General features: G+C 45.8%; 1 protein-coding gene across 1 annotated transcript; it reads left to right on the top strand.

The window, feature by feature from the left end:
• The first annotated feature begins 2420 nt into the window (after positions 1 to 2420).
• Positions 2421 to 24676, top strand: CERCAM (cerebral endothelial cell adhesion molecule). Its single transcript, XM_081967159.1, has 13 exons — positions 2421 to 2659; positions 8317 to 8427; positions 10396 to 10513; positions 10984 to 11118; positions 13991 to 14195; positions 14960 to 15079; positions 16180 to 16256; positions 16370 to 16476; positions 16783 to 16915; positions 17484 to 17611; positions 18772 to 18975; positions 22500 to 22762; positions 24107 to 24676. Exons 1-12 carry the CDS (start codon positions 2424 to 2426, stop codon positions 22750 to 22752), a joined length of 1827 nt encoding a protein of 608 aa, XP_081823285.1. The 5' UTR covers positions 2421 to 2423; the 3' UTR covers positions 22753 to 22762; positions 24107 to 24676.
• The last annotated feature ends 44 nt before the right edge of the window (positions 24677 to 24720 follow it).

The raw sequence follows: 24720 nt of genomic DNA, 5'->3' as shown, positions 1-24720 counted from the left end.
GTCGGTGTTAAAATGGTTATCCATTGAATAATATAAATACGAATGTCTCTTGATAAAAGTACTCTCAAAACAAATGTAGCTAATGGAGAATGTGGGTATCGTTTTTGATTTAAAATGCACAATCTAATGTGAATGAAGTATAAAGAATGATTGTAGCAATGCACGGAACTCAAATGTAACCAATTGACATGCTAGCTGGCAGTTGTATTGAAGAGTGTTTTGTGTGTGTGTTATTTGTCTAATTAAAACAATGAAAAAATAAATAATAATAATAATAATAAAAAAGAAACCAAAAGATGCTCTCTTAGGGATGGAGCCACAATTTTGAAGGGTAACTAAAATTTTAAAGATGGTAAAGGTAAAAAGGTTCCCCTCGCACACATGTGCTAGTCGTTCCCGACTCTAGGGGGCGCTGCTCATCTCCGTTTCAAGGCCGAAGAGCCAGCGCTGTCCGAAGACGTCTCCAGGGTCATGTAGCCGGCATGACTCAACGCCGAAGGCGCACAGAACGCTGTTCCCTCCCCACCAAAGGTGGTTCTTGTTTTTCTACTTGCATTTTTTACCTGCTTTCGAACTGCTCGGTTGGCAGAAGCTGGGACAAGTCACGGGAGCTCACTCCATTACGCGGTGCTAGGGATTCGAACCGCTGAACTGCCAACCTTTCTGATCAACAAGCTCAGCATCTTAGTCGTTGCAGAGAGAGATGACTGGGGGGGGGGGTGTAAATGGACAATCAACCTAGGGTTTTATGGTGCGTAAGAGACAGCTAAATCTAACACTCCCACTCGTCCTGGAGAATTGATCACGAAATTGGTTTTATTTAGCGCCATGATCACTTCCAACGGCCACTAAATGAGGTGAGAGAGCTTTGTCTGTACAGCTTTGGAAGATATGCCGAACAATCAGACTAAATCAGATATTTTTCTAACCCAACAGATGGCAGCATCTTCACAGTTTATCCCTTCGGTGGAAATTGAGAGGAATCTCCTTCCTGTGATCTGTATCCCAGTGTCATTTTTTTGTCTGCGTGTAATGTGTAGCTCAGCCACTGGGTCTTGTAAGTGACAGCTTAGGAAACAGGGATGGCGAGGGAGGGACGGAGAATTTTAAAGCAGCAAAATTTCGGTTGGAGTCAAGATTTGCTTTTAGAGCTCGTCGGTCTAGGTTGGCAGTTCGGCGGTTCAAATCCCCAGCGCCGCGTAACGGAGTGAGCTCCCGTGACTTGTCCCAGCTTCTGCCAACCGAGCAGTTCGAAAGCATGTAAAAAATGCAAGTAGAAAAATAGGGACCCCCTTTGGTGGGAAGGGAACAGCGTTCCATGCGCCTTTGGCGTTGAGTCATGCCGGCCACATGACCACGGAGACGTCTTCGGACGGCGCTGGCTCTTCGGCTTTGAAACGGAGATGAGCATCGCCCCCTAGAGTCGGGAACGACTAGCAGATATGTGCGAGGGGAACCTTTCCTTTTATGGATGCGTAGACTTGCAATGTGCAAGCTGATCCGGTTTTAAAGTCGTTTTCAGGAACACTTTTTTTTTTAAGAGTTGGAAGGGACCTTCTGGGTCATCTAGTCCAACCCCCCTCCAAGCAGGAGACCTTACACCATTTCTGACAAAGGGCAGGAGATTTCTTCCCCCCTCCCCAAACAGAGTTCCGTTCAAGAGGCGGCATTAAAATATCGGATTAAAAGGATATTTTTCTAACCCAACAGATTGGAAGCGTCTTCTCAGTTTATCCTTTTAGTGGCGAGAAATCTCCTGCGATCTGTATCTCAGTGTCGTGTTTGGGCTGCGTGTAACGTGTAGTTTGGCTGCTGGGTCTTGTAAAACTGTGCTTCTGTTTGTTTGCTTTCCACTTTCGGGATGGGGTTGGGGATGAAGGACTGACCATCGATGGACCCCGTCGGAAGAGAGGGACGGTCTGAAATAAGAAACAGTCTCTTTTCCCACCCACTCGCCAACTTTCGAGAAGAGACTGCGCTGCCCTCGGTCAGAAATGGTGTAGGGTCTCCTGCTTGGGCGAGGGGGTTGGACTAGATGACCTACAGGGTCCCTTCCAGCTCTGTCAAAGCGGTGAAAACGTCATGAGGACTAGCGGTTTGACGGACCGATTCTCCGCCCCCGGGATTCCTGCAACTGAACAAAGGCGTGGGTCTAAAGTTGGGCAGCGGACTGCAAGGCCCATCATCCTCACCTGGGATGGGAAAGGGAGTTGACCTCGCGTTCACGGGTCTAGGCTCGGGGGGGCAGCGAGCAGGATCCCGGTGCGGGCGAAGCAGCTTCGATTCCGGGGAACAGATTCAAGCCCACCCCCCTTTTTTTCTGGCCCCACCCCTCCCCTTGGCTCCGCCCCCGCCTCTGCTCCCTCCTCTGCCCCCCCTACGCCCCCTCCTCTTCCTCCTCCTCCTCCTCCGTGGCCGCCGCGATGCCTCCGCCCGTCGCTTTGCTCCGCTGCGCTTTTGCGCTTCTCCTCCTGGGTCTGGGGGTCCCCTCTCCCCCCACGGAGGAAGGAGGAGGAGGACCCCCGGCCAGGGAGGAGGAAGAGGACGAGCTGCCCACCGTGGTGGTCGCCATCCTGGCCCGCAATGCCCAGCACTCTCTTCCCCACTACTTGGGGGCCCTGGACCGCCTGGATTACCCCGCGGAGCGCATCTTCATTTGGTGAGCGCTTGTGTTTTTGGGGAGGGGGGTTTCCTTGCAAAGCGCCGACACTCCCTCCCCCCTAGCTGGAACAGCTGCCTGCTGGAAGGGGAGGGGGTTTCTCCTCTGTCCAGAGTTGGGGTCTTTGAGACTGCGTTGTGGGGGTCTGGTTGAACATTCTTTTGCACGAAGTTCTTGCATGGGTGAGGCTGGCTGGGGAAAGACTTGGGGTGTTTGAAAGACCCTCCCTCTCTCTTTTGGGGAGTGCCTTCCTGACTCTGGGACTCTGGGAGGGCCAGGGGCGAGGGGGGAATGCAGTGGGAGGCATCCAGAGGGCATCCCACTTAAGGACAGTGGGTTTTTTGGGGGGGGGGGAGTGTCTTCATTAGATTTGCAAAACCGATTGGGAACCTATTTCTCTCACCCCTCCCCGAGTGTTAATGGATGCTAGCTGGGGGTGCAGAATTGAGGTTTTGGGGTGCTGGGGTGCCTTTGCCTGTCGTTTGCCCTGTGGTGGCTTTTCCATGGGATTTATTTTTCTTCCTCTCTTGTTTTTCCTCTGATCTCTGCTCTTCCTTTTGGGGTTTGGCCTCAGCGTAGCTGAAACCAGTTCTCCACTCCCCTCACCCCTGCCCTGCAGATGCAACAGACTGCAACTCCCATCCTCCCCCATCCCAGCAGGATGGGAGTTATAGTCCAAGACCTCAAAACAATATCAGGATGTGGGTTCTGGCCCCTATTGTGCGAGGAGAGAGGGATATATTAGATAGATGATGATGATGATGATAGATCGATAGATCGATAGATCGATAGATCGATAGATCGATAGATCGATAGATCGATCGATAGATAGATAGATAGATAGATAGATAATAATAGATAGATGATAGATAGATAGATGATAGATGATAGATAGATAGATAGATCGATAGATAGATAGATAGATAGATAATAATAGATAGATGATAGATGATAGATGATAGATGATAGATGATAGATGATAGATAGATAGATAGATAGATAGATAATAATAGATAGATGATAGATAGATAGATAGATAGATAGATAGATAATAATAGATAGATGATGATAGATAGATAGATAGATAGATAGATAGATAGATAGATAGATAGATAGATGATAGATGATAGATGGATGGATGGATGGGTGGATGGGTTGGTGGGTAGGTATAGATATAAATATAGATATATAGATATAGATATATTTTTTAAGCAAAACTGAATGTCACATCGTGTTTTATGCTACAGTATGTGGTTTAGAACAGGGGTCCCCAACCTTTGGGACCTCAGGGGCCACTAATTTCATAATTTATCTGCCTAATGACCTGCTGGGTGGGCGTGGCTAGGCAGTTGTGTGACTGGGTGGGTCTGGCCAACTCAATATCACTCACGTCAAGGGGCGCCTCACCAGCCTCTACTCGCCCCTCCCCTCCCAGCCCCTCCTCGCCTGCCCGCCCAGGCTCCTTAGGGCCCCCAACAGGAAGCCATTGCTGGAGCTAAGCAGCCCCCAGGAAAAAGAGTTGGCAAAAGAGCTCAGTTCAAATGGGATCTGGCCGAGAAGGAAGCTCAGCGGAAGCACCTCATTGAGGACTAGGAGCATAGGCTTCGCAAGCAGAGGGAAGACCTGCGGGAGTGCAAGGCCAGGTGCCAGCGCCTAGAGGCTCAACGGGATGAGATAGTTAGCCAGTTCCAGGCCATGATGCAGTCCCACTGGAACGAGGCCCTCTGGCTCTTTGCCACCAGCGGCTCTTCCCTCCAGCCTTCGCCCAAAGCCCCCCACCAGGAGGCTGAAGGAGACCCCAAGTCAGAATTTCTGCCCCCCTCCGACCTACCCAAAAAGACCCCAAAGGGGGAGACTCTCTGCAGCAACACAAGTGTCCATTGCATTTATCAGTCCAGTAGTTTGAAGACCCCTGATTTAGTACAATATGAAAAAATGCAAATAAGTTTTCTGCAGACCACCAAATTTTTCTTACGGACCACCAGTGGTCCCCTGCTGGTTTAGAAGATGCCCAAGGCCCCCGAGGAACCAGAGGCTGCAAATAAATTCATTTCCCTTCCCCCCCAAGAGTCATTGATCTGCCATCCCTCTCATCTCACCCGTGACCTGGCCTGTACCCTCAAACAACTACCATTCCCAGCCCGGTAGGTATGGCTCACCTGTCTCCCTACCTCCACCTGGGCTGCTGGCAAAGATCACAGGATCCCCCCCCCTCCTTTTGCTGTGTTTCAAAGCTTCTCCCTGGCCAAAAACAAAAGAGCAATTTGTGGTTTCTTTTTTTTAGGAACTTGTGAAATACCCAAGTCCAGCAATGTCATAAGAATGGTGGGTGGTTTTTATATAAAGGACAAGATGAGCTTTTCTCCATCTGTGAGATCTGTTAAAGCGATGGAGGTGATTTTAGGATGTCGCTGGGCAGTTCCAGAAAATCAGGATCCAAGTTCTAGACATCGTTGCACAGTAATTTCTATTTGTTTTCTTTCTTTCTTTCTTTCTTTCTTTCTTTCTTTCTTTCTTTCTTTCTTTCTTTATTCTTTCTTTCTTTCTTTCCTTCCTTTTCTCCTCCTTCTCTTCCTTTCCTTTTCCCCTTCCTTCCTTCCTTCCTTCCATCTCTTCCCTCCCTCCCTTCCTCTTTTTATTCTGTTTCCTCTTCTTTCTTCAACAACTGGGACTCTCTTTTTCTTTGCCTGTTTACAAGACAATTTATTTCCTTCCTTCCTCTCATTCTCATTTCCTTCCTTCCATCCATCTCTTTCTCCCTCTCCTTCCTTCCTCTCATTCTCATTTCCTTCCTTCCATCCATCTCTTTCTCCCTATCCTTTCTTCCTCTCATTCTCATTTTCTTCCTTCCTGCCTTCTTTCCTTCTCTTTCTCCCTCTCCTTCCTTCCTTCCTTCCTTCCTTCCTTCCTTCCTCTCATTCTCATTTTCTTCCTTCCTTCCTTCTTTCCTTCTCTTTCTCCCTCTCCTTCCTTCCTTCCTTCCTTCCTCTCATTCTCATTTTCTTCCTTCCTGCCTTCTTTCCTTCTCTTTCTCCCTCTCCTTCCTTCCTTCCTCTCATTCTCATTTTCTTCCTTCCTGCCTTCTTTCCTTCTCTTTCTCGCTCTCCTTCCTTCCTTCTTTCCTCTCATTCTCATTTCCTTCCTTCTCTTTCTCCCTCTCCTCCCTCCCTCTTCTTATTCCTCTTCTTCCTTCAACATCTGGGCCTCACTTTCTCTTTGGCCTGTTCACAAGACAATTTCTCTACTACTTTTCTGCAGAGGGCCCATCTCCCCATTCAGCCGCCTCCAGAGGTCATGGATTACAACTCCCATTATCCACCACCACCCCTCCCAGCTCCCTCTCTTTGGCCCATCCGTCCTCTTACGACGACAGGGATTTTTAAATTTCCTCTCCTTCCCATTTCCCTCTCACTTCATAATCCTAATTATCCTGCAATTAGAGCGTATTTGACTTGGCTTGGAATTCTGTTTCGTTCAAGGGTAGCCAGTTGACTAAGCGACAAAGCACAGATCCCAACTGAATGGACATGCCACGCGCCTAGGAATATGTTTGGAGTTGATGTGTTGGCATAACCCAACGCAGCTTGAGAGGCACTTGGAAAGTAAACATGTAATTTCAAGGAAACGGCTGAGCCAAGGAACATCTTTGCTTGTGACAGAACAGGCCTTCTGCGGGTTTTCTAGCCTGTGCAGAGAGGAAAAAAACGAGGAGAATTCAGAGATGCACAATTCCAATGATAAGGAATTTGGTTGAAAAGAAAGAAGAAGAAGAAGAAGAAGAAGAAGAAGAAGAAGAAGAAGAAGAAGAAGAAGAAGAAGAAGAAGAAGAAGAAGAAGAAGAAGAAGAAGAAGAAGAAGAAGAAGAAGAAGAAGAAGAAGAAGAAATCTATATATTCATTTGAACCACCTGGATTCCTGATTTATTGTGGCTGACAATCTATTTTCTTCTGAAGGCAACTTTAGCAAAACCAATTTTGAAAATTCTTGACTGCTGGCATCCATTTGGTTTGTGGCTCCAATAAGTTACCATAGTTAGTTACTTTATTGTCATTCCACGAAATTAAATGCCATCTTCAGTGTATCTCTCTCTATATATAAGCGAATTACCACTCACGTATCATCACGAAATCTCCAAAACCGTAAAGCCTACAAACTTGAAAATTTGGCACGTACATTCCTCTGGGCTTCTAGGTGCTCGCTAACAAAGGATTTTTCGAAGTGACCATCGGCTCATTAGTATTTCTTATATTATGATTAACACGCTCTGACGCTAAGGAGTTAGACGTTCTACTCCCCCTCCCCACCTGAAAAGAACTCTGTGCCAACTGCCACTTGGGTGTGGGCATTGCGTGACTCATCTGGCCTGCGGGCTGCCAGTTTAGACATCCTACTCCCCCTCCCCACCTGAAAAGAACTCTGTGCCAACTGCCACTTGGGTGTGGGCATTGCGTGAGTCATCTGGCCTGCGGGCCGCCAGTTTAGACCTACTCCCCCTCCCCACCTGAAAAATGCTCTGATGCTAAGGAGTTATAAGACTGAGGGAGAGAAGGGGATAAGATAGGATCAATGGGGCCAGCCTGAGGGAGAGAAGGGGAGAGGAGAGGCCGATCGTAACTGCTCATTAATTTTCAAGCTGTCCGTTTAGTAAGCCCGATGGCATAGTTTCGTAGCGGAGCATGGGTATCCAGCTAGTCAGACATAAGAAAACAATAAAAATAAAACAAAGCCTACATCCTTCGCATTCTATACAATTGAATGGAAAACCCCTGATCTTGCATTAATATTGTGCTATATACGGTAGAATTCAATATAGCTTTTGCCCTGGGATAGAAGCTGTTTTTCAGCCGATTTGTCCTGGTTTTTATTGTCCTGTACCGGCTGCCAGATGGTAATAGTTCAAAAAAAAAAATAGGTGCCCAGGATGAGATAGATCTTTAAGAATGTTTTGAAGGAGTCACAGTTGCAGTTGTTGAAAAGTTGCGGATTGGGGACCTAGATGAACCGGTAGTGGTAATTTGGCCCGGGTCACAGCACTGGCAGGGACCCAAGCTGGCCACGCCCCTGAACCGGTTCTCCGCTGCCATTGCCGGCATGGTTTTTTTAATTTAGTTTTTCATGGTCTTTGCGCCTGCGCAGAACTGCAAAGTGCGCGCGAAGCCAACCGGTACCAACGCAGGTAGGAACCGACCCCTGATGGCGATGTCTGCTCTTAGTGGTGACCTTTCCATTTTGCACGGGGGCAGTCCTAGGTCTGATGATGCCAAAAGAGAACTAGGGAGAATGTTGCCTTGAAGTGAGCCATTGGGAAGAACAGGCTTCCCCTAAGACTCTATGGAGGAGACCGCTGATGCTCCTGGCATGTGCTGGACAGCTCCCATAATCCCCAGCCAGTGGATTTATGTGCCTTGGAGTCCAAAAGCTTCTGGGATGAGAGAGGAGGGGGAACTTTGATCGCCCACAATGGTTCTCACAATGTTGTTTCTTTTTAAATCTCCGGCATCTTCAATACATTGTTTTGTGCTTCTTTTGACCCGAGGCTGCTGATTTTTTATTTTATTTTTAAATCGCAAACGGGTGGATTTGAACACAGACCTTCGGACCCACAGCTTTGGGGAGCAACCGGAATCTATTTCGCCCTCCTCCCCTCCCTTTCCCAGGTGCGCCACGGATCACAACGTCGACAACACCACGCAAATGCTGCAGGAATGGCTCGGCGCGGTGGAGAAACGTTACCGGTCCATCGTGTGGAGATCTGTGGAAGAGCCCAGGTGCGTTTGTCTGAGGCCTTCCAATAGAGCCTCTCTGAACAGAGGCAGTCGACCCTTCCTCAAACCGAGTGCCTCGTTCTAAACTTTCCTTTTAGCCCCCTTGTGGAGTACTGTGAAGCCATTACCATGACAACTCCACTGCGCTGCACAGGAGAAGCCATTTTACGGCAGTACAGTAGAAACCATTTTAATGCACAGCAGGCTGCATCTTAACAGAATAACACATTCTGAAGGATGTTAGGGGTGTCTTACCCACCACAGTATTTGTTTCCAGAGAGTAAGTCATCTGTGTACCAAGTTTGATTGAAATTGCTCGAGGCGTTCCAGAGTTATGCTGGAATACACATACACACACACACGTAGGTAGGTAGGTAGGTAGGTAGGTCGGTCGGTCGATCGATCGATCGATAGATAGATAGATAGATAGATGATAGATAGATGATAGATATAGATATTATTGATACATTTTTCTTTAATAAACATTAAAAAACCCTCAAAATCTAAATGAACAGCGTCTTGTCTGAGTTCAATTAGTTTTGAACAACAAAAAGACAATAAGCATAATCATAATATACATTAATAATAATCACATAGTAATGGTGGTATTAGCTTTCCCATACTAGAAAAGCTTTCATTATATAATTCATCATTCTCTTAATCTTTTTAGTACCGGTAGTTTCTAACCTCTATTTATTGGATGCGGTGGCTCAGAGGCTAAGAAGCTGAGCTTGTCGATTAGAAAGGTCGGTAGTTCGGCAGTTCGAATCCCTAACGGAGTGAGCTCCCGTTACTTGTCCCACCTTCTGCCGACCTAGCAGTTCGAAAGCACATCAAATATGCAAGTAGAAAAATAGGAACCACCTTTGGTGGGAAGGGAACAGCGTTCCGTGCGCCTTCGGCATTGAATCATGCCGGCCACATGACCACGGAGACGTCTTCGGACAGCGCTGGCTCTTCGGCTTTGAAACGGAGATGAGCACTGCCCCCGGGAGTCGGGAACGACTAACACAGATGTGCGAGGGGAACCTTTATCTTTACCTTTAACCTCTATTTCTGTTAGTTAGCCATTGGTAAAACAAGTCCCACGTTAAAAAAAGTATTCCGTTTCTTCCTTCTCCTTTATTTTTAAGGTTAAAATGTCCATCGTAAACTTTCCAAATGCATACACAGAAAAATTCCACGCGATGTTAAAACAAATAGATCCAAATTTTCTTTCCCTTCCCCCTCCAGAAGGCAAAATATCTATAACTCTTCCCTGGCAAAAAAAAAAAAGTGGAATTTTACACTTTAGAGAAACTTGATGAAAGTTTCTTGCTTCTGATGTTCTGACCTAGGCTTCCCAAGATCATGAATCCGACTCCTCGTCCCGATAAAACCCCTTTTTATTTAGCTTAAAGGGAATTCCTCTCCAGCAAAGTCCCGGCCAACAGTATTTCAAGTGGTTTCAAAACTACAGACCTTTCTCAGGCTTGGAGAGATGCCAGGCCGATATCTTCCAAACTCCACGCTGTAGCAGCAATTACTTTGGCAAAGAACTCAGGAGCAGATCTTCACCCGAATGAATTGAACTAATTGCCTCCTGCAAACTCCACTCCTCTTTTGCTCCTCTTTTATTTCCCATGGGAGGAGACATTCACTGTCCACCTGTGGCTTTACTCCTGAGTGGGCGCTTGTTCCCTAGCTGTTCCCTTCGTTTGGCAACTCTGTGCATGCGCACACTGGGAACAGGCTCCAGCTGTTCTTCTGCCTCACTGATGTCTGACTCCGAAGGCAGCTGATAACTGTCAGACGGCTCTGTCCCCCTCTCTGCCTCTGACACAGAGCCCTCATTGGAGCCTTCCCCAGACTCCAGGACTGGTCCATGTTCCTCCCCAACCTCCTCACTGTCCGAATCTGCTGCCAGCTCCGCTAGCCGCTGGCGGGGCAGAACACCGGACTCTTTCGTCCTTGTTTTCGCTTTATTTTTAGATCTTATCCCAACGAACTGGGACCCAAACATTGGACGGATCCGCGCTTTGAACAGATGATGAGACTGAAGGAGGAAGCCCTGACTTTCGCTCGATCTCAAGAAGCCGGTTACATTTTGGTAAATCTGACCAGGGGCTAAATTCATCCAAAGACTGAATGGTACAAAGCCCCCAGGCCTTGGTTTATAGCCTGCTGGCTGAACCCATCCCGTTAAACCACGATTCGGTTCAAATTTTTTTGGGCGGGGGAGGTCCCACATGCCGCAGGAAAAAAGAACATTGAGGGAATTTGAAGCAAAGGATTTTATGCATTTTCGTGCATTTCTCTGTGTGGTCCCTAGTGCTCTCTGAACTGGGCTGTGTCCTTGCAGACGTTTCATGACCCATCAAGGGAACATCATCAGTGCTACGAAGAGCTGGGATTTGCTTTCTCTCCCTTCTGGAACTGATGATGTTATCTAGTTGGGTCATGAAATGTCTGCAACAAAACCACGAAGCTCAGAGAGCACTAAAAGACCCCACAGCCGCTGCCTCCTCCTCCTCCTCCTCCTTCCCCGTGACTGAGGTGGTATGTGTCTTTTGCTCCTAGTTTGCCGACACAGACAGCATCCTGACCAACAACCAAACCCTGAAATTCCTCATCGCACAAAACAAGTCAGTCATCGCCCCCATGATGGATTCCCAGACTTATTATTCTAATTTCTGGTGTGGGATCACGCCGCAGGTAAGCAGGCAGGTTTGAACACCGATAGTCCTCGACTTACGACAGTTCATTTCGTGGCCCTTCAAAATTACGATGGCAACTGAAGAAAGTGGCTTGTGATCATTTTTTCACCCCTCTGACTGTTGCCGCAATCTCAGGGTCACCGGATCAAACCTCAGAGGCTTGGCAACCGACTCATATTTATGACGGTTGCGATGTCCTGGGGTGAGGTGACGCCCTCTGCGACCTTCTGACAAGTGGAGGCACTGGGAAAACCAGATTCACTTCACAATTGTGTTGCTAACTTATCAACGGCAGGGTATCACTTAACAACTGTGGCAAGCAAGGTGGTAAAATGGGACAAAATTGTATTCAACTTTCTTCCTTCCTCCCTCCTTTCCTTCCTTCCTTCCTCTAAATCTCATCTCTTTCCTCCCTCCTTTCCTTCCTTCTTTCCTTCCTCTCAATCTCATCTCCTTCCTTCCTCTCAATCTCACCTCCTCCCTCCCTCCTTTCCTTCCTACCTTCCTCTCAATCTCATCTCCTTCCTTCCTCTTAATCCTATCTCCTTCCTCCTTCCTTTCCTTCCTTCCTTCCTTCCTCTCAATCTCATCTCCTCCCTTCCTCTCAATCTCATCTCCTCCCTCCCTCCTTTCCTTCCTTCCTTCCTTCCTCCTTTCCTTCCTTCCTTCCTCTCAATCTCATCTCCTTCCTCTCTCCTTTCCTTCCTTCCTTCCTTCCTTCCTTCCTTCCTTCCTTCCTTCCTTCCTTCCTCTCAATCTCATCTCCTTCCTCTCTCCTTTCCTTCCTTCCTTCCTTCCTTCCTTCCTTCCTTCCTTCCTTCCTCTCAATCTCATCTCCTCCCTCCCTCCTTTCCTTCCTTCCTTCCTTCCTCCTTTCCTTCCTTCCTTCCTCTCAATCTCATCTCCTTCCTCTCTCCTTTCCTTCCTTCCTTCCTTCCTTCCTTCCTTCCTTCCTTCCTTCCTTCCTTCCTTCCTTCCTTCCTCTCAATCTCATCTCCTTCCTTCCTCTCAATCTCATCTCCTCCCTTCCTCTCAATCTCATCTCCTCCCTCCCTCCTTTCCTTCCTTCCTTCCTTCCTCCTTTCCTTCCTTCCTTCCTCTCAATCTCATCTCCTTCCTCTCTCCTTTCCTTCCTTCCTTCCTTCCTTCCTTCCTTCCTTCCTTCCTTCCTCTCAATCTCATCTCCTTCCTTCCTCTCAATCTCATCTCCTCCCTTCCTCTCAATCTCATCTCCTCCCTCCCTCCTTTCCTTCCTTCCTTCCTTCCTCCTTTCCTTCCTTCCTTCCTTCCTCTCAATCTCATCTCCTTCCTCTCTCCTTTCCTTCCTTCCTTCCTTCCTTCCTTCCTTCCTCTCAATCTCATCTCCTTCCTTCCTCTCAATCTCATCTCCTCCCTCCCTCCTTTCCTTCCTACCTTCCTCTCAATCTCATCTCCTCCCTTCCTCTCAATCTCATCTCCTCCCTCCCTCCTTTCCTTCCTTCCTTCCTTCCTCCTTTCCTTCCTTCCTTCCTCTCAATCTCATCTCCTTCCTCTCTCCTTTCCTTCCTTCCTTCCTTCCTTCCTTCCTTCCTTCCTTCCTCTCAATCTCATCTCCTTCCTTCCTCTCAATCTCATCTCCTCCCTTCCTCTCAATCTCATCTCCTCCCTCCCTCCTTTCCTTCCTTCCTTCCTTCCTCCTTTCCTTCCTTCCTTCCTCTCAATCTCATCTCCTTCCTCTCTCCTTTCCTTCCTTCCTTCCTTCCTTCCTTCCTTCCTTCCTTCCTCTCAATCTCATCTCCTTCCTTCCTCTCAATCTCATCTCCTCCCTCCCTCCTTTCCTTCCTACCTTCCTCTCAATCTCATCTCCTTCCTTCCTCTTAATCCTATCTCCTTCCTCCTTCCTTTCCTTCCTTCTTTCCTTCCTCTCAATCTCATCTCCTTCCTTCCTCTCAATCTCACCTCCTTCCTTCCTCTCAATCTCATCTCCTCCCTTCCTCTCAATCTCATCTCCTCCCTCCCTCCTTTCCTTCCTTCCTTCCTTCCTCCTTTCCTTCCTTCCTTCCTCTCAATCTCATCTCCTTCCTCTCTCCTTTCCTTCCTTCCTTCCTTCCTTCCTTCCTCTCAATCTCATCTCCTTCCTTCCTCTCAATCTCATCTCCTCCCTCCCTCCTTTCCTTCCTACCTTCCTCTCAATCTCATCTCCTTCCTTCCTCTTAATCCTATCTCCTTCCTCCTTCCTTTCCTTCCTTCTTTCCTTCCTCTCAATCTCATCTCCTTCCTTCCTCTCAATCTCACCTCCTTCCTTCCTCTCAATCTCATCTCCTCCCTTCCTCTCAATCTCATCTCCTCCCTCCCTCCTTTCCTTCCTTCCTTCCTTCCTCCTTTCCTTCCTTCCTTCCTCTCAATCTCATCTCCTTCCTCTCTCCTTTCCTTCCTTCCTTCCTTCCTTCCTTCCTTCCTTCCTTCCTTCCTTCCTTCCTTCCTCTCAATCTCATCTCCTTCCTTCCTCTCAATCTCATCTCCTCCCTCCCTCCTTTCCTTCCTTTCTTCCTTCCTCTCAATTTCATCTCCTTCCTCTCTCCTTTCCTTCCTTCCTCTCAATCTCACCTCCTTCCTTCCTCTCAATCTCATCACCTTCCTTCCTTCCTCCTTTCCTTCTTCCCTCCCTCCCTCCTTCCCTGTCATTTCCATCTCCTCCCTCCTTCCTTCCTTCCGACAGCCATCTCACAACAGATATTTTGGCCTCATGGTGGTAAGTCGGGCACTACCTCTTTCTGATCAGAAGGGTAAAACAATTGAGTTTAACCTGGTGCATATATTTTATTCCTTGGCATTGGGTGGACAAAATATGCCCCGGGGACCCTGGACATAAAGGAACTTATTCCCGCCAGGGTTATTATCGACGCACCGTGGACTATTTCCCTACCAAGAACCGCCAGCGTCTCGGGTGTTTCGCTGTGCCGATGGTCTTCGGAACCTTTTTGATCGATCTGCAAAAGGACGACACCACCCACCTGGCCTTCTACCCACCCCACCCCACCTACTCTTGGCCCTTTGACGACATTAGCGTCTTTGCCTACTCTTGCCAAGTTGCAGGTAAGGAGAGGCAGTCGAAAAATAATCTTGTTTTTTGGAGGGAAGGGGATTTTACAGCTGTTATTTGTTGCTGATATAACGTGGAAAAATAGAAAAGCCGAGAGTAGGAAAAAATAGGCGAGGAAAAGTGAGAAGTGTAGAGAAAAAAAAAAGAATAAAAAAGGGTCTTGATTTTTCGATTCCGATAAAATAAAACACGAATGATCAAACCTCAACTTTCTACTTTTACATAATAGCATGTCACTAGCCATTTCAAGGAGACGTGGTGGCTCAGGGGCTAAGAGGCTGAGCTTGTCGAACAGGAAGGTCGGCAGTTTGGCGGTTCGAATCCCTAGCGCCGCCTAACGGAGTGAGCTCCCGCCCTCAGATGGAGAGTCAACAGTCCCCAGGTCTGGAGGTGGCTGATGAGGAAGAGGAGGAACAGCCGGGTCCAGTTCCTGATGCTTGGATTCACAGAAGGCAGAGGAGAGGAGAACAGTGGAAATCTATGAGCCGGTCCTCAGGACAGAAAAGCCACCACTGCTAGCAAAGCCCCACCTAGCTCTGGGGATGAAAGGCAGAGGGTGGAGATGGATAGAGATGGCAAACAACTATTCATCTCCCTGCCGGACGGACTTGTTAGGGACTTGTTAGCCTGCGAGATATAAACTTTTTTACCGAGGCCTCCGACGTTCCTATTAAAGGAATCTTTTGAGTTCCCATGAGGAGCTTTGTCGTGTTTGGGGGGGGGGGAAGCTGGATCAGAACCGTTTTTCTCCACCCAGGAGCGGAGATGTTTCTCTGCAACCAGGAGAGGTTCGGGTACATCAACGTGCCGATGGGCTCCCACCAGACGCTGGAAGAGGAAGAGGTCCAGTTTGTGCATCTCGTCCTGGAGGCTATCGGTGGGTAGAGCCCCCCCCTCGTATCCCCCCCCCGCAAAGGTCCCAGGTTCCCCAGAGAGCCTCCTGGGAAGGATTAACGCTTGCTTTGGGGACGGGGGGGTGTTGAGAGAGGTGGGGGGCTCTAGGTGGGACTTTAGGTCTTGAGGGTGGGAATGGGGTCGCGATTTTGGAAAGGGCTTGAATTGGTGGGAAGTTGTTTTTGTGCCTTACCACACTGAAAAAAGTTGAAGTCACTCATTTTTTCTTTCTTTCTCTTTCTTTCTTTCTTTCTTGTTTTATTTATCCCTCCCTTCTTTCTTTCTTTCTTTCTCTCTTTCTTTCTATTTCTCCTTCCCCCTTTCTTTTTCTATTTATCACTCCCTCCCTCCTTTCTTTCTTTCTTTCTTTCTTTCTTTCTTTCTTTCTATTTCTCCTTCCCTCCCTCCTTTCTTTCTTTTTCTATTCATCACTCCCTCCTTTCTTTCTTTCTTTCTTTCTTTCTTTCTTTCTATTTCTCCTTCCCTCCCTCTTTCTTTCTTTTTTCTCCTTCCCTCTCTCCTTTCTTTCTTTTTTCTATTTATCCCTCCCTCCCTTCTTTCTTTCTTTGTTTCTTTCTCTTTTTCTTTCTATTTCTCCTTCCCTCTCTCCTTTCTTTATTTTTCTATTTATCACTCCCTCCCTTCTTTCTTTCTCCCCTCCCTCTTTCTTTCCCTCTCTTTCTATTTCTCCTTTCTTTTTCCTATTTATCCCTCCCTCCCTTCTTTCTCTCTCTCTCTCTTTCTATTTCTCCTTCCCTCCCTCCCTTCTTTCTTTCTCCCCTCCCTCTTTCTTTCTTTCTCTCTCTCTCTTTCTTCCTCTTTCTCCTTCTTTCTTTTTTTCTACTTATCTCTCACTCCCTTCTTTCCTTCTTTCCTCCCTCTCCCTTCCCTTCCTTTTTCCTTCCTCCTTCTTTCCTTTTCTTCCCTTCCCATTCCTTCCTCTGTCCCTCCCTCTTTCTCTCTTCCTCCCTCCTCTCCCTCTCTTCCCTCCCAAGCTTTCTAAGGGAAAAAAAAAAGGAAAACAACATTTAAACTTTGAAAGGGTGTAACAATTTCCTCTCGGTCTGTTCCTCTCCCTTGCAGTCGATGGGCCTCCGATGGCCCGCTCCAGGCACCTCTACGTCCCCCCAAAACATCCCACCAAGATCGGGTTTGATGAGGTGAGGGAAAAAACGGCAAGCGGATTTGTTCTGCACTGGGCAGTGGGCAGGGTTGGACTAGATGCCCTCTAAAGACCCTTTGGGCCCCTCATCATCCTCTTTTTCTCTCCCAGGTGTTTCTCATCAACCTGGCCCGACGCCCCGACCGGCGGCAACGCATGCGGGAGGCTCTCTTTGAGCTGGAAATAGACCCTTTGATGGTTAACGCGGTAGACGGAAGGTGGCTGATGGGTTGTGTAATCTTTTTCAACGTGGAAAGGGTCCCAGACTTTGACTTTCCAAGGGACCCCCTTTAGGGCGTTGATCAAGAGAGAGAGATCACAAGCATTGTCAAAAGCCTTTGTCCATGACAAAGCCTCCCCTTTCAGTAGCAGTCTACCCTTAAGAGTGGCTCGGGGCACAGATGCCATCCCCAACGTCTCCAAATCTCACGAAAGGGCACAATCGTCTCCGATCTGGGCTAAATCTGGATCCCTTTCCCTCAATTCTGACTACAATATTTTGTTTTTGTTTTTTTCTCTGTCAGGGCCCTGAATAGCAGCAGCATCAAGAAACTCGGCATTAATTTATTGCCTGGGTATTATGACCCCTTTTCGGGGAGGACCCTCACCAAAGGGGAGGTGGGCTGTTTCCTCAGTCACCACCATGTCTGGAAAGAGGTACGGTCCAGCTTTAAACCTGGTTTGTCTTTCCTTTCCTTATGTCTTTTCCCATCAGGCCATTCCGGTGACCAGGATGACGAAGAAACCAGAACTAAACGGGACTTAATTTCAAAGCACCGTATTTTTCGGAGTATAAGACGCACCTTTTTGTCCCCTAAAAGAGGGCGAAAGTTTGGGTGCGTCTTATACACTGAATGTAGCCCCACCCTTTGGCCTCTGCCTCCCAGAAATTTACCTCCTTGCAGCAAACGGGGAAAATGAGGCTTGCGGAGGCTGCAATAGGCTATATAGCAATCCCTGCAGCCTGAAACAGCTGATGATCGATACTTGAAATTGAAAAGTGAAACTTGCTGTTTGCTCCAGGAGGCAAATTGCTGGGAGGCAGAGGCAGATTTTTTTTTTCTTGTGCTAATCAGGCTGTTTGCTGCAAGGAGGTAAAGTCAATAACTATAAATGCTTATAGAATGTTAAAATGATTAGAAGGGACCTTGGAGGTCATCTAGTCCAACCCCCCCCGCCCAAGCAGGAGACCCTTGAAACAGAGATGCCTGCGCATGTCTTCCAGATTGTCGAGAGAGGGCTGGAGAAATCCCTCGTCTTGGAAGACGACATTCGGTTCGAGGCTTATTTCAAGAGGCGCCTTTTGAAGCTGATGGACGAATTGGAGCGGACGCAATTCGACTGGGAGCTGATGTACGTCCCGTGGTGATGATGATGATTTTGCCTGGGCTGTGTGTCGAGGAAGGTGATGGGAACCTACCTGTTGGGTATCTCTTGGGTTAACGAAAAGAAGGACTAGGGAGTGACACGATAGCGGCCTTCCCATATTTGAGGTGCTGCCGCAAAGAAGAGGTTAAAAGGGAAAGGAGTCCCTGCTGACTTCTGGGGTCCTGTGGCCAGCATGATGCCATGGAGCGCTTTTACTTCCCCTCTGAAGTGGTACCTATTTATCTACTTGACTCAGCCTTCCATCCTTCCGAGGTGGGTAAAAGGAGGACTCGGATTGTTGGGGGCAAGAGGCTGACTCTGTAAACTGCTTAGAGGGGGCTGGAAAGCACTGTAAAGTGATATATGAGTGCTATGTCTGTCTGTCTGTCTTTCTATCTATCTAATCTATCTATCTAATCTATCTATCTATCTATCTATCTATCTATCTATCTATCTATCTATCTATCTATCATCTATCTATCTATCTAATCTAGCATCCATATCTGTCTGTCTGCCTGTCTGTCTGTCTGCCTGCCTATCTATCTATCTCATCGATCCCTATCTATCTATCTATCTCTATCTATCTATCTATCTATCTATCTATCTATCTATCTATCTATCTATCTATCTCATCGATTCATATCTATCTATCTATCATCTATCTATCTATCTATCTATCTATCTATCTATCTATCTACCTACCTACCTACCTACCTACCTACCTACCTACCTACCTACCTACCTATGGTATCATCTATCTATCATCTATCTATCTATCTATCGACCGACCAACCGACCGACAAGCCCAGGGTCTTAACCACCGAGTCACCACACAGCTGAAAGCTGAGGGGGTCAACCTGTTCTCCAAAGCACCTGAGGGCAGGACAAGAAGCAACAGGTGGAAACCAATCAAGGAGAGAAGCAACTTAGAACTAAGGAGAAATTTCCTGACAGAGAGAACAGTTAACATCTTGCCTTCAGAAGTTGCAGGTGCTCCAACACTGGAGATTTTCAGGAAGAGACTGGACAACTGTTTGACTGAAATGGTCTAGGGTCTCCTGCTTGAGCAGGGGACTGGACTAGAAGACCTCCAAGGTCCCTATCTGTCATTCCGAAACTGTCATTCTGTTATTCTCTCTTTTCAGCTACTTGGGCAGGAAACAAGTCCACTCCGACGAAGAGGAAGCGGTGGCAGAAATCTCCAATCTGGTGGTGCCCGAATATTCCTACTGGACGTTGGCCTACGTCCTCTCGCGACGGGGGGCTCAGAAGCTGATCGAGGCGCGGCCCCTTTCTAAAATCCTGCCCGTGGATGAATTCCTGCCTGTTATGTATGACAAACATCCCAAGTAAGGATTAGCCTCCCCTTCCTCACCCGAAATGGGCAAAATCCACCTTAAAAGGGAACATTCCCAGTGAAAATGTATTGGCAAAGAAAGGAAAAAAACATGGTGTGCCAGCCAGTCAACCGAGCCCACTTATGGGACGCTCCCTTCCATCTCCTACTTTTTGGCACCTGCAGATTTCAATCCCGCCCTTTGGGGAGACCTTTTGCTTTGCACCTTGTCCATTTCTTCTTCCTTACATATTTTAAAAGGTGGTTCAGGAGCTAAGATGCTGAGCTTGTCGATCAGAAAGGTCGGCAGCTCGCCGGTTCGAATCCCCAGCGCCGCATAACAGAGTGAGCTCCCGTGACTTGTCCCAGCTTCTGCCAACCTAGCAGTTCGAAAGCATGTCAAATTGCAAGTAGAAAAATAGGAACCACCTTTGGTGGGAAAGGAACAGCGTTCCGTGCGCCTTCGGCGTTGAGACATGCCGGCCACACGACCCCGGAGACGTCTTCGGACAGCGCTGGCTCTTGGGCTTTGAAACGGAGATGAGCACCGCCCCCTAGAGTCAGAAACGAATAGCACATATGTGCGAGGGGAACCTTTACCTAGATATTTACCTAAATATTCTGCTTTAAAACAAAAACCTTCAAGAGACCGGATGTTTGCATTGGTTAGGAATTCATTTCATAGAATCCAAAGTGCCCCGTCGAGCCAAATCAAACCCCAGCTCTTTATAACAGTCCTTATTTCCCTCTTCTTAGTTTTCACACACTCTTTCCTACAAAGGTCAGTAACGCAGCAGTTGGTCCAACGATTTCTTTAACCAAGTTATTTTAGCAAAAAGTGTGCCAGAAAATGACCTAATCCAATCCTGTTAATGTCGCTTATGGTGGCAGGAGGTGGAATAAAGACAGAGAAAGGGAGGGAGGGATTTTTTATGCGCATAGTTGGGGACTGTGGCTCATGCTGTCCTGAGTCATCTGGAGCACAGATGTTGAGTGTTGCAAAATCGGACTGGCTTTCCTTCATTTCTGAGCGATGATGTCATTTGCGAATGTTTGGCTTGGGCTGTTTCTTTAGCTGGCCAGGCTTCTGCTCTGTTTCTTTAGGATAGGATAAAATAGGATAGGATAGGATAGGATAGGATAGGATAAGGAATAGAAGAGAAGAGAATAAGAACAGAATACGAGATAGGGATAGAAGAGAAGAAAAGAGAAGAGAAAGAGGGAATAGAACAGAACAAAACAGAACAGAATAGAATAGAGTAAGGAATGGAATAGAATAGAATAGAGTAAGGAATAGAATGGAATTAGAAAAGAATAAAGGATAGGATAGGATAGCATATGGAATAGAAGAGAAGAGAATAACAGAATAAGAGATAGGAAGAGAAGAGAAGAAAAGGGAATAGAAGGAACAAAACACAACAGAATAGAATAGAGTAAGGAATAGAATAGAATAGAATTAGAAAAGAATAAGGGATAGCATAGCATAATGAATAGAATTAGAAAATAATAAGGGATAGACTAGGATAAAATAGGATAGGATAAGGAATAGAAGAGAAGAGAATAACAGAATAAGGGATAGGAAGAGAAGAGAAGAAAAGTAAATAGGGAATAGAAGGAACAAAACACAACAGAATAGAATAGAATAGAGTAAGGAATAGAAGAGAATAGAGTAGAATAGAATAGAATAGAATTAGAAAAGAATAAGGGCATAGCATAGCATAGGATAAGGAAGATAATTAGAATAGAATAAGAGATAGGAAGAGAAGAGAAGATAATAGGGAATAGAATACAACAGAATAGAATAGAATAGAATAGAACAGAATTAGAACAGGGACACGATAGGATAAGATAAAGAATAGACGTCTTCGGATAGCCTTCCTTGTTATGATTCTGTTAGCACTGCCCCTTCAGCTTTGAAACGGAGATGAGCACCGCCCCCTAGTGTCGGGAACGACTAGCACATACGTGCGAGGGGAACCTTTACCCACCTCCCCCCCAGAATCTGAAATGGGGGCCGATCCTCTCGTCTCCGAATTTGCAAGAAAAAGACCTGGCCAACGAGGCTCCCCGCTGCTCCAGCAAGTAATGTTTGACTAGGAAAAACTCTTGGGAGTTTCCAGCTTGTAAGGCTCCCAGCCAAGCCATTTGGCTTTCCCTTCCAAACTGTGTGCAAAAGCCATTTGTGTATGTAGTGTGAGCTAAAACAGAGCCCAGCCTCTTGGCTTATATTCTGGGGTGTTTTTTTTTCCATCCAGGCTTGGCTGGTGATCCCTAGCCAATCTTCCTCTGGCTTGCTTGTTTGATTCTGGGTTTGCTCAATCTCAATTATGTCTCCCCCCCCCAAAAAAAAAATAAAATAAAGCAGGATGTGTGGAATGAAGCAAGAGAGGAACTGCTAAACATCTGGTCGGCCTCAGAGCAAATCGACAAACCTTTGCGTAGAATGAATTAGAGTAGAATAATAGAATAGAATGAATTAGAGTAGAATAGAATGAATTAGAGTAGAATAGAATGAATTAGAGTAGAATAGAATGAATTAGAGTAGAATAATAGAATAGAATGAAAGAGTAGAATAGAATGAATTAGAGTAGAATAGAATGAATTAGAGTATAATAGAATGAATTAGAGTAGAATAGAATGAATTAGAGTAGAATAATAGAATAGAATAGAATAGAATAGAATAATAGAATAGAATGAATTAGAGTAGAATAGAATGAATTAGAGTAGAATAGAATGAATTAGAGTAGAATAGAATGAATTAGAGTAGGATAGAATGAATTAGAGTAGAATAATAGAATAGAATAGAATAATAGAATAGAATGAATTAGAGTAGAATTGAATGAATTAGAGTAGAATAGAATGAATTAGAGTAGAATAGAATGAATTAGAGTAGAATAATAGAATAGAATAGAATAATAGAATAAAATGAATTAGAGTAGAATAGAATGAATTAGAGTAGAATAGAATGAATTAGAGTAGAATAGAATGAATTAGAGTAGAATAGAATGAATTAGAGTAGGATAGAATGAATTAGAGTAGAATAATAGAATAGAATAGAATAGAATAATAGAATAGAATGAATTAGAGTAGAATAGAATGAATTAGAGTAGAATAGAATGAATTAGAGTAGGATAGAATGAATTAGAGTAGAATAATAGAATAGAATAATAGAATAGAATGAAATAGAGTAGAATAGAATGAATTAGAGTAGAATAGAATGAATTAGAGTAGAATAATAGAATAGAATAATAGAATAGAATGAAATAGAGTAGAATAGAATGAATTAGAGTAGAATAGAATGAATTAGAGTAGAATAGAGTAGAGTAGAGTAGAACAGAATAGAATTGAAGAATGGAGTGAAGAATGGAATGGAAAAGAGAATAGAATAGAATGAAGAAAAGATTCTGTATGTGTTTTGGGGAATTCATTATTGGTCTTTATATTGAGAGGTATTGCTGGCTACGAATCATGCCCAACTTTTTAATACTTTTACAGTGAACCCTGCATAATCCACCTTTTCCCCCCTCTCTCCCCTAGTGAGGATTACAAAAAGTATTTCAGCAACCGGGATTTGCGGGCCTTTTCCGTCCGGCCCTACCTGGCATATCCTTCCCATTATGCCGGGGATGCCGAATGGATGAGCGATACGGAGTTTTCTACCATCTGGGATGATGATTCTAGGAAAACTACCTGGAGCGGCTCGCAGAAGACAATGAAGGATGCCCAAAGCATAGGCCACGGGGGCTCCATCAGCCATTCCTTCCCCACAAAACCTCGGGATGAACTGTAACATCTGGCAGGTAAGAAAAGGAGGAAGGAAGGAAGGGAAGGGAAGAGTAAAGAATGAAAAAAGAAAAAGGAAGGAAGGAGAAATGAAATGCAAATGAAGAAGAAAGGAAGGAACAAAGGAAGGAGGGAAGGAAGGAAGAAGAAAAGGACGGGAAGAAGAAAGGGAGGATGAGAGGAAAATGAAAAGAAGGGAAGGAAAGAGGAAAGGAACAGAAAGGGAAGGGGGAAGGAAAAAGAAAAGGAAAAGGGAAGGAAGGAAAAAGGAAAGGAAGTGAAGGGAAAAGGAAGGGAAAGGGAAAGAAAGGAAAAAGAAAGGGAAGGAAAGAAAGGGAAGAAAAGGGAGGAAAGACTAAGGGAAGGAAAAAAGGAAGGGAAGGAAAGGAAGGGGTAAAGCATGAAAAAAGAAAAAGGAATGAAGGATGAAAGGAAAATGAAAAAAGAAGGGAAGGAAAGAGGAAAGGAACAGAAAGGAAATGGAAAGAAAGAAAGAAAACAGAAAGGAAAAATAATGGAAAAAGGAAAGAAAAGGAAAAAGGAGGGAAGGAAAAAGAAAAAAGGGAAGGAAAGGAAGAAGTAAAGAATGAAAAAAGAAAAAGGAAGGAAGGAGAAATGAAAGGAAAATGAAGGAAGGATGGAACCACGGAGAGAGGGAAAGAAGGAAGTAGGAAAGGAAGGGAAGGAGAAAGGAAGGATGAAAGGAAAATGAAAAGAAGGGGAAAGGAAGGGAAGGAAAAAGGGAGGACAGACAAAAGGAAAGAAATGGAAGAGAAGGAAAGGAAAGATGAAGAAGGAGAGGGGAGAAAACTCTCTGGGAGCTGTCACGGGCAATTTTTCCAGGGGATTTTTGGAAAGTTCCCTTTTTATTGGTTGGGTTTCTACGGGGCCTTTTTCCCAAGCGGCCGAGCGGAGGATTTGGTGAGAGCCGTATTTGCTCTGATCGGCGTTAATAATAATAATAATAATAATAATAATAATAATAATAATAATAATAATAATATATTTATTTCTTAGCCGCACCCTCTCCCGAAGGACTCGGGGCGGCGTACAACGAAACATACGAAATAAATATGTAAACAAAACAAACATATAGCAAAGACATACACTGAAACATACACAAGGAGGAGGTCGATTGGTAAAAACAATTAAAATACAGTATTTAAAACCCCTAGAAATTAAATATAATTAAAATACCCAGTTAAAAACCCGTCAGGAGCGATATGGTAAGATCAAAGTTGAGCCAGGCCAGCTGCTTGGAATAGGTGGGTCTTCATTATTGGTCTTTATATTGAGAGGTATTGCTGGCTTGTCAATCCATGGGATTTGGGAGACTCACCGGGCCTTTTTTCCTCTTCCAGGTGCTTTTTTCTCTTCGTATCGTGGGAGAGATTTGGGAACGGAAGCTCCATTTCCCCCTCCGCCTGAGACACGGATTGGACGGGGGTCGCGCGTTGGCTTCAACCGTTTGGATAAAAGAGGGGTGGTGGGCCGGGCAAAGGCCGCTAGAGACGGCGCTGGGCAAAGACAAGGGTCTCCATCGGACAATCCTGAACCCAATTTGTATTGATGCAATAAAGACTTTCGCACAGAAAAAAATGGGACCGCCTCCCTCCCTTTCTCCGATCCCCTTCCTTCCTTCCTCGTTTTCCTTTCCTTCTCCACTCTTTTCTTTTTTTCATTCTCCCTTCCTTTTCTGCAACCCTTTCTTCCCTGTTTTCCTTTCTTTTCTTCCTTTTCCTCATTTTCCTTTCCTCCTTTTCCTTTCTTTTCTTCCTTTTCTTCGTTTTTTTACTTCTTCCTTTTCTCCCTCTCCTCATTTTCCTTTCCTTTTCCTTTCCTTCTTTTCATTCTTCCTTCCTTTTCTCAAATCCTTTCTTTCCTTTCTTCCTTGTCTCCTTTTCCTTTCCCTTTCCTTTCCCTTCCTTTCCCTTCCTTCTTTCCATCCTTCCTTCCTTTTCTCCAACCCTTCCTT

This window comes from Natrix helvetica (genome assembly GCF_964273705.1).
Source record: "Natrix helvetica genome assembly, chromosome: 15".
Lineage (NCBI taxonomy): Eukaryota > Metazoa > Chordata > Lepidosauria > Squamata > Natricidae > Natrix > Natrix helvetica.
The sequence above is the reverse complement of the archived record's forward strand: the minus strand, read 5'-3'. Positions and strand labels throughout refer to the sequence as shown.